Source organism: Cynocephalus volans, chromosome 1 (assembly GCF_027409185.1).
Source record: "Cynocephalus volans isolate mCynVol1 chromosome 1, mCynVol1.pri, whole genome shotgun sequence".
NCBI classification, from domain to species: domain Eukaryota; kingdom Metazoa; phylum Chordata; class Mammalia; order Dermoptera; family Cynocephalidae; genus Cynocephalus; species Cynocephalus volans.
In genome coordinates, this window is record NC_084460.1 from 205,693,126 (window position 1) to 205,703,118 (window position 9,993).

General features: G+C 46.0%; 1 protein-coding gene across 1 annotated transcript in view; it reads right to left on the reverse strand.

The window, feature by feature from the left end:
- The window catches only part of TMEM163 (transmembrane protein 163), a 233,641-nt gene extending 224,670 nt beyond the window's left edge, over nt 1-8,971 (reverse strand). The window contains exons 1-2 of the mRNA XM_063087773.1: nt 8,770-8,971; nt 3,358-3,477 (exon numbers count right to left, since the gene is read on the reverse strand). Coding sequence (XP_062943843.1) covers nt 3,358-3,477; nt 8,770-8,971 — 322 coding nt within the window. The remainder of the gene's footprint in view (nt 1-3,357; nt 3,478-8,769) is intronic.
- Between the last annotated feature and the right edge of the window lie 1,022 nt (nt 8,972-9,993).

Consider the following 9,993-nt stretch of genomic DNA (forward strand, 5'->3'; position numbering starts at 1 on the left):
CAGATCTTCAAGGCCACTGTAACTATTTAGATGCTACTCCCAGGACACCAGAAAGTCCCTGGAGGGTTTTCTGCCTTTTCTACCTGACAATGTGTCTGTCAGGTGAGAGAACACCTAAGAAAGACTCCCAGACACTTTTTGCTGAGTTTATGAAAGAGTTGCTCAATTCCATATTATCCACCTCTCAATCCTTGGCCTTTCAATTTAGAAACAAAAAGTATGAATACACATACTCTACTATTTTTACAGGTCAAGAGTTTATACTCAAATCAAACAAATTATTTTAAAATTCCCACATATAAAAAGAAAATCACTCCTTTCAGAGATTTTTTCTAATCCTTAATATGCTAAATTTTTAAGTGAGCTTTTTCTGAGAAGATCTTGGTTTGGAGTACCCTTTTTTGTTAATAGAGCTGTGGAACTTATAAAAGATTTTCCTCTGAGAATGTTTCAAATATATCTTCATTTCCCAAAGAACATGTATTGAGTGCCTTAAAAATTAACTTGCACTCAAACCTCAAATACAGAGTCAAAATGCATTTTTCTAAATCATTCTAACAAACATATCAATGATGTCAAAACCTGAGCTTTGAAACAGAACTTCTGTTCTCTTTCTAGTCTCATTATTAAAACAGACTTTTTTTTCACGTTTGTTCATAACAGGATTGCCATTTTCCATGCTGCCTAGTGAATATAAACAGAATCAATTTTAAAACTAAACTAGGGCTCTCTCTGAAATATTCAAGATGTATTACCATCTGGTTTTATATCAGCATTTGAACAGGTCCAAATCACTATATCACCGAGTGCTATCTAAGATAGTTCACATCCCTTTCAAAACACTTTCAAGGCACAAACTGTGAGAGTCCACCTAATTTTTCAAACCATACAAGACATGTGAATGTCAATCATAGTCACATACATGATTCATCTGACCTAAGCTACTTTTATTGTTAGGTCTTTTAGAATCTACTAACTTGAAAAAACACAACATACCGATTACCTGGCAGCTTATGGTAAAGGGTAACAATCTTTACTCTCAATGTATGGACTGTGTAAAAATAGGAATCTTTCCAGTGGAGTGAGAAAAGAGGTGGCCCCCAAACTTATACATATCCATCTCCCTCATTTCCAAATACAAAAGAGACAACACTATTTCTTCAGAAAATGTTCAACCAAAAATCAGCATCTACAATTAAAAAATGAGTAGACAGGAATTCCAACTCACCCCATTAGATACAGCTCCAAGACTCTGCCCTTAGCAAGAGAATGACCATAGGGATGACCCAATTGTCTCAAAAAATTGTAATTGATTATAAAATAAATGAGACTGAAGCATGATATCTAAATCTTTAGGTTAAATTTATCATTTTCAAAGAAGTACTTTACTTCCACCTAACTTCAAAAAAGAAAAATCTTGTTAAAGCTCTCTTGTTAAAGCTCACTTAACACTCCTGAGTACTGATTCCTATTCTACAAAAGTGGGTTAAAGTGGGGGGAAATATAATTCATCTCCTACATTTTTTGGTTTAACTAAACCAGAACAAGTTGAAAGCAACTTGAGAACAAATTGCAAGGACTATAGAAAATAACGCCAATCGTGATTTTATATGCCAATGTCAACATTTTACAGGCATGAAGTTAGAGGATTTAAATTAAATACTTGCTGCAATAAAGGGGTAAAATTATTTTAAAAAGAAAAAGAAATGAAAACCCTTTTCAGAAAGCAACATTCTAACTCTGTATGCATTATGCAACAGTCTTTCCGTAGTAAAGGAAATGGAACGACACTTTTTAAGATCACCCAACTGATCAGGTATAACATGTGAAACCAAAATTTTCTCATAATTTTTTGCTATTATGAGACACCAAATGTAATATCACTCTTCCAAAGGAAAGACTTGCTCAGTATTTCTTCACATTCAGGTCCTCATTCAGACACCTACACGATGAAGTCATAACAGCTTTATTAGGCACATGGACGTGTCTGAGTAACTATTAAATTCTGTTTGTAAATCACCTCCCTTCATTCCATTCCTCTTTCATTACATATGTAAATTACCATGTCTGGTCCAGAATCCTCCACCAGCCACCACAACCAAATTATCCTCTAGGGACATCAATTGGACCTGTTATTCTTGTTTCAGCATTTAAAAAAGGGGAGGGGGGTAAAGAGAAGGAGTAGCTATTTTCAGGAATCAGAATTCCTCTTGATTAGATTTCTGGCTCACTGGCAAATGTTTATACCCTGAAATGCATTATCTTCTGCTTCTAAATGTTTGGCTTTTTAAGAGCTGAAATGTGGTACAGTGTTTCCAATATAAATTGTTTCAAGTAATATATGCCTAGTTTTGCAGGGAGCAGTTGGTCAAATTCTAATATTCCCTCTGGGGAGCCAACCCTAACTTCCAGCAGCAGATTTAACCTTGCAGAATAGAATTTTAAACAACACACACAGCCAGATCTTCCAGTGGACACAGTCCTTTTTTTTTTTTCCCTACTCTGAGGATTGTCACATGAGATACCTTGTATGATGCTTATCACTAAAAATATAGATCTTTCTGGTAGGTAATAAATTCATCACAAAATACACAAAATACAGTCTTCTTTTCCCCAGCATAAAAAAAAAAAAACACCACAGTTTTTACCAACGTGGAGCTGTAGCTGTCACTGCTTAGGCTTGTGAATCATTGCACAATTAATAAGAATAAATAGCGCAAACACATTTCCATAGGCTGCAAATGTTAGCTGAGAAAATATATGCAATAGGGCTTCCTAAACCCTGAAGAGGAATATCCACAGGCAGAGATTGTTCCATTTTCTTATTTTTTCTTGATTGTAATAAGCGTTTTTATTTCTGTGGCCACTGAAAACTTGAGAAAGGACCCATGCATTTTTCTTTCATTAAAATGTGCATGTAATTTTATTCTAAACCTTACACAGATTATCGTCAGGGAAAAGGAGAGGGCTCACTGCAATATCGCACTCATCTTGTTGCTTTAGGCTCACAATATGAATCTCAAGATATATGTGTGTCACATGTAAACCCAAGCTGAAGGCTTCCACCAAGAGAATATTTTCACTATTCAGCTGGCAGCCAGAATCTACTTCCACAAACCCGCATACTGATGAGAGCCAAGGCTCCCGTACCATTCTCCATTTCTTCTTCTTAATACCTCTTCCCTCTGCAGAGGAGAGAAGCCATTTTACTAATTTATAAGTACTCTTAGTATCCAAGCATCTGAAAAATTTACTCATCAATAACAGTCAACTAAAAGCAAAAGCACATCCCACAGGAGTTAGAGAATAAAACAGGCAACACCAGCACATATTGATCAGCAGACTCCTGATACTCACTAAAGGCAGCCACTGCGAGGGCCAGTGTGACAATAATGGAGAACCAGGACACCCACAATGCCTTCTTTCTGTAGTTCTGGGCTTCGTGAGGTTTCAGTCGGGTGCTGCTTTCTAGTAAGCCTGAGAAAAACAAGCAGAAACGGAAGTTAGACATTTCCTTACTAAGAAACCTACAGCCAAAGCTACAATTTCTTATCCAAAGACTGCAAATTAACAGCCCATGGGCCAAGATGTGTTTTGTTTGGCCCACGCTGTGTTTTAACAATTAGGAGATTTCACATGAAAATCAAGCTTTCCGGCATCCCTTGAAAAATCACAGGCTCTGACAATATGGGACATGTATTTCTGCAGGGTGACAGCAGCTGTCCTCTTAGAAGATCCCCACAGACCCCACAGCTCCCTGACATATCACACCAGGCCATTCCCTTGGCCCCCTATGATAAGTCACTCAGCTCCTTCCAACAAGGCCTTTCTGTTAGGAAAACAGCACGAATAGCCACATTCAGTTGGGCATTTGGGCTCCTCAGCTGCGGCCATTGATTTGCATTGATCCACCAGCACAGTCCCAACTGGTGGACTGGGTTTTGTCCGAAGCAAGGAGTCACAGAGTACTACAAATGCCCTCACTGCTCCCTCAACAATTAGCAAAAGGAGAAGGACCATTTCTCTTTAATACAACCAACAACAGCTGCCAGGCCCAAATTACAAATCTATGCCACATTTTCTTCCCTCCTCTTTCTGCTCTATCACTTTGTACTAAGCACACATCAAAAAAATTCTCAGAATATTAAAGTGGGGTAAAGCTGCTCAAACTGAGGGTAGCTTCCCAGACAGGCCACATAGAAGAGGTTCTATTTTTGTCTCCTATGCTTTCAACATTGAGAGTCCTTGACAACAGCAGAAATTCATGACAACTCCCAGGCAATGCCCAAGCTTCAACTGCCTTGGGTGAAAGACTACAACATCTTGATTTATATTTTTTCTTCTCCTTTGAAAATAGATCATACGTAGCATCTCTTACTTGCAAAGAGAACCAAATTTTCAGTCACGTATTCTATATAAACAAGAGGTTATTACACCATCTCTGGCTAAACATCTCACAATATACTTTTCAAAGGTTGAGCGGTCTCATCACAATGGCTCCAAATGATGAAGGAATTGGTAGTCAAAGGTTAAACGCCATTTGTAAAGTATCACACAGTGTGGGGCATATCACGTAAAAGACATGGTTTCATTTGTCAGACGGGGCACTGCACTAAGCCTCTGATCACCAAAAACTGCATCTGGTTCAAAGATTATAACAAGGACTCCACTAAAACTTCTCAGTTCCATTTATTACCCAGACTCAAGCATCCCTGAGCAAGGCCTGAAAAAAGCAAGAGGGAATGACAAGAGGGCTGCTTAGCGAGCCCAGCTCACAGCCCAGAGATTTTTACATAATTGAAACCTGAAGGTACATAGGATCAAAAGGTAAATGAGAATGCAAACAGTAAGTATAAACGCCATCTCCATCATCTCACTGTAAAAATCTCCCCAAACCCTCCTTCAGAAATGCACTTGGATGGAAAAAAGAAAAACTTCTCGTCAAATTCTGCCCTGAGTACAAGTGATTTCAAATGAAAGTACAGCACGTCCCTTTGTCTACTTCTTCCTCAACTGCCAAAAAACACCCCATTCTGATTTTCAACTACAATCATCAGTCAAAGCCATATCCTAGAATGAGCAGATCCCACACACACCTAATAATTTATTTCCCTTTTCCCAAGTGATATAAAAATCTTCCCTTTATCCTGGCCAACAGATTTTCAGGAGAAATAAAGCTATAACATTTAGGTAATAACTCAGATAAGCAGTTTATTTGCTGGGTATTTTGACAGCAACAATGTCAGGAGGCTTATCCACTAGGGGTAAAACAAAGGATCCTTTTATAAGTAGATTTAGTTTTGTAAGAGGAACGATAATGATCTGGGTTTTCTATTCTGCCACACTACATATATTTTTCCTTCCAAAGCCAGCTGGTTTTAATAATATAACTGGTCCTGACCACATGTGTGGACCAATCTACACACCTCACCCAGCAGCGGGCCAGCACTCCTCTGGAGGAGTTTCGATGACAGCCCATGTGGGCTGGATTGCCCTGCTAAGGTGGCACTTGGGTCCTCTCTGTGGTAGGACTCCTGGTTCTTCCCCAATCTGACCCTGTTTTGAAATTAAAAAAAAAAAAATCAGAGTAAGTGCCATGGGAAGACTGTCCAGAAAGGGAGGACTTTCCCATTTCTATGCAACCTTTGCTTATTTCCTGCTGATTTTCCTTTCTAAAAATATATCTGATACCAACAATGGAAAACTTTCCACTTCTCAGAGAGAAGTGGAGTATGATGACCTACAAAGACCCAGTTCATAAATGAATGCTCCACACACAGGTGCCTCTACACCCGTGTTGGATGCATGCACACCTACAAGCCACAAAGATGTGGTGAGAATTCCTAAAGTTTTCAGGAAGCTGTGCTTCAATGGTAGAAGAAAGGCAGCCCAGAGAGGCAGAACAGCCTAAAAATCTAAAACATGTCTCAGCTTTGTACACAGGGCTGGATTCTCCCCACCCATAGTTGGCCTCCACATTCAAATTTCTAACCTCACTCAGATTTCACATATTTGCAATTTGGGCGCAGCAATACTAAGCATAGGGTTGTATTAATGAAGGACTGATCCCTTATTTACTTTGCAGGGGGTGGTGGGGATGCAAATATATGTAGAGAGGTTGAAGTCATCAGTTGTTTCCATACTAATGTGAACTAGTTCCAATTGCTTTCTCCTATGAGTTTGTTAAGCTTGAATTCTCTCAAGAAAAGGGAATTTTTATGAGATGGGGAGGTAATGGGAAATGCTGAAACATGAAACCCTCTAAGGCTAAGATGGACCCTAAAGTTGAGGACAGAATATGAGAAAACACTTTTGGGGAGGGAAATGGGAGGAAAGTCCTAAGATAAATTTGGTCTATTTTTCATGTATTCAGTCCCTAAAGGTCTCAGCATTCTTACTCCCTGAGCTACAAGCTCAACCAAATGGCACTGCAGTTACTGACATTCCGAACTAGCTAGTTTTCTGGGAACCTTCTAAGGGAAAAATGCCTTCAAAGTCTCAAAACACTAGATTATAAAGCAACCCTTTGAGGAGTTAGACACAGTCTATAACAGTGTCATGATAGCTCAGAAGGAAATTAGGACAAAAGAGAATGCCAAATACAGGTGCAGATCCAGGATATCCCCCTGTCAACACACACACTATAGGTATTTAGGCCTAGAAGGAAGCAAACCAGGCAGGATGGACAGACACACAGCAGGCAACTGCTGAGGCTTCCTCCTCCCCAAATCCTCTCACCATTAAAAAAGAGGTAACAGCACTCAAACCATTCCCAAGGGATACAAAAATCCATATTGGAAAGATGCAGCCCCATTAGAAAAAAAAATAGCAAAAAATATTACAATAAACTTCCCCAGGTAACCTGATTTATTTAACAAAAATGACTCATTCAGCATTAACTGGAACATGTCAAAACAGAACAGGTCAAACAAAAGAATGTCACACTGATTTTCAGCTCTCGATGCCACATGGCACTGGGTACTTTAGGGGACAGGGTTCATCCTAACAGAGAAGCTGTGTGTGACATGCAATGCTTTCACACAGTGACAGTTTATGAACAGTGAATGCTTTCATGCTATAATATAATGGAAAATAAAGTGCAGTTGACCAGTGAAAAATAACCTTAAGAATTAATTCAGATGGGCTTTTTGCACTTGAGCATAAGCTACAAAATGATGCTAAATATTAACTCACCCTAGCACTTTTTTCCCTCCCATCGTTTTGTGGGGTGGAGAGTAGAAGGCCAGCTCTTGCAGATGACCCGCAATGCTACAAAAATAAGCTCAACCTAGGCTTTTGTCTTTCGTCAATACAAAATTTTTAAATCCTACGATATTAGTTGCAGGGAGGGCAAAGGTAATCAACACACCCTCTAATAATAGTGACAGGTTTTGCTGGATGCGTGTGATGTCACCAATTATCGTCTCTAAAATGACCTCTAGTTATGTGAGAATTGGGGGAGAAACTGCAACATAGGTGCAGAACTCGTTGCAACTGGAGCCGCTCCAATTCTCGCTGAGCATCTCTGCCGATTCTCTGGGAATTGCCGTTTCCATGTCATTCTATTTTACATGCTACAGTTTAGAATTTCTAAGGAGAAAGAGATCGTGCTTCCGAACACTAAACCAGAATAAAAATGTACAGGAGATACTAAGAATAGGACAGAAACCTGCTAAGACTAAAATATATAAACCCACCATAGCCAACAAATGAAGGCTTCCAAGAAAAGGGGTGGAGGTACAAAGAGCCGGCTCCCCTGAAGGCCTGGCTGCAAAAATCTCGCTTTGGCCACTAAGCGGTTTTAACGGAACCACTGATTCTCCTTGAGGGGGCCAATTTGGATTTGGATCCAGCAAGAAGCAGAAAAGGTATAGATGCTGCCAAGATTCGGGCGCCCTCCGCGAGGAATCCAAGCGGAGAGGAGACGAGGGAGGAATGGAGGAGGAGGAGAGAGACGCGGGAATGAACTGGGGAGGCTCTTGCGTTCTGCGCCGGCAACTCAAAGGGGGCGTCGGCTGTCGGTCGGAGGAAGAGTTTGGCCTCCCCAGAGAGGGACGTTTGCGGGGTTCCAGGCCAGTGTCTGGAGACGCGCGCTCCGGGAACCGCCAGGTTTCAGTGACATCCATCCAGATGAGGTTGGTGGCCCAAACCCAAATGTCCCAGTCCTCTGCCCCCATTATCAGATCCACCATGACTCGGGTCCCCGGCAAGTGAGCGTCGGGGACCGCCCCCGTCCAACGGTGATCCGGGCCGGGCTCGCTCTCCTTGAGCCCTTCGCCGGGGCGGGTAGCCCGGCGGACACCGAGGGACACCGAGGGACACCTCGAGGCTAAACCCGCAGAGGGAAGTTCTCCCGGGGGGAGAACCGGAGGGGGCTCGACAGGAGGACGCTTCGAGCCTGGGCCCCTCCGAGCAAGCGGAGCCCGCAGTTCCCCGGCAGCGCTCGGCTCCGAAAGCAAAAAAAAATGCCTCCCGCAAACTTTTCCAGTGGGCGCCGGAGGGGCCGGGGCTGGGGCTGGGGCTGGGGCTGGAGCTGGCCGACAGGAGGGCGCGGGGTCGGCCTGTAGGCTGCCGGGTTCTGGGGCTTCGGGAGAACGAGCTGCGGCCGAGGCGGTGCCGGCCGCGGGAGGTGGGGCTGCCGCCCTCCGCTCGCCGCCCCTTCGCTGGGAAGTCCCGGCTCCGCGCCCCCGCGCGCTCCGAAGCGCCCAGCCCCGCGCCCGGCCCGGCCCGGGGAGGCAGCCCGGGAGGCCGGGGATGGTGCGCGCTCACCTCGGTCCTCCAGCCCGTCGCTGAACTGGCCGCTCTCGCTGATCCGCACCTGCCGCTCCTCCTCCGGCTGCGGCGGCTCGCGCGCTGGGGAGCTCAGCGGGCCCGGGCCGGGCGCGGCGCCCAAGGGCGCGTGGCCCCGGGGCGGCGGCGGGACGGCGGGGCCCGGAGATCTGCGGCGCTCGCTGCCCGCGGCCGGCTCCATGGCGCGGGGCTGCGGATCCCGGGGGCGGCGATGAGCGCGGCGGGGACTCGAGTCAGAAGTGCGAGGCGCCGCGGCTCGGGCGGGCGGAGGGACGGACGGACCGACCGCGTGGAGACGGAGGGAGGGCGGGCGCCGCGGAGTGGAGGTGCACGGGGGGGGTAGGGGGCCAGCGGCGCGGCTCGCGCGGCCGGCGGCGGAGGCTGGAGCCGCCTTGTCGCCTCCGCGCTCCGCCCCTGGGGGCAGGTGCGGGCGGCAGGGACCCGCCCCGAGGCCCCGGCGCCGGAGCCCGCGCACCGAGACCGGCGGGGAGGGAGAGACCCGATGGGGCCAGCCGCACGTAAGCTGGGGAGACTGTTGGAGACCCGCAGGTGGCCCCGCGGCGCCTGGCGAGGGCGCGACGGGGGACCCGCCCCAGCCGTGTCGCGGGATGGTATCCACAGGAGACCCTTCGGACCCGATTCCTCTGCGGTCCGCGAAGCTAGCGGCCGCGCGAGGGCAGGAAACCGGGCAACGCCCCTAACTTGGCATCTTTCTCTTCTCGAGCTGCACAGGTTTAAGAAGCTGTCCAGGGTCTCCGCCTGGGCCTCCATCCTCACCGCCCATCCCGGGAAAACGGCTCACTCGCCCCCAAGCCCTTTGACTCTCTTCCCAGTTTCTCTCTCGAGCACCAACTTAGCGGGGGGGCGGGGTATCTTTAGGGCCAGCGGGGCCTCTAGAAGATGCTTGGACCTCGTCTTCCTCATTGCGACTATCCCTGGTCCTTTGTCCCATCCAGTTTCCTTAACCAGCTCGTCATTTCCCCTCCGAGTATCCAAGTCTTGCCCATTCTTCAGGACTGGGATCGAAGCCTTGCTCCTACGACGTCACCCCTGGCTGCCTCAGCGCTATTGGGGTTCCCCACCTTGACCCCACGGAGCTCATACCCTTGCACAGTCGGGTTGGCCTCACCGGCGAGGCCCAAATCTTCTCCACGCTGGGGTCCGCCTGGCTTTTTTGTAGCCCCCAGAGGCGCAAAGGAGAAC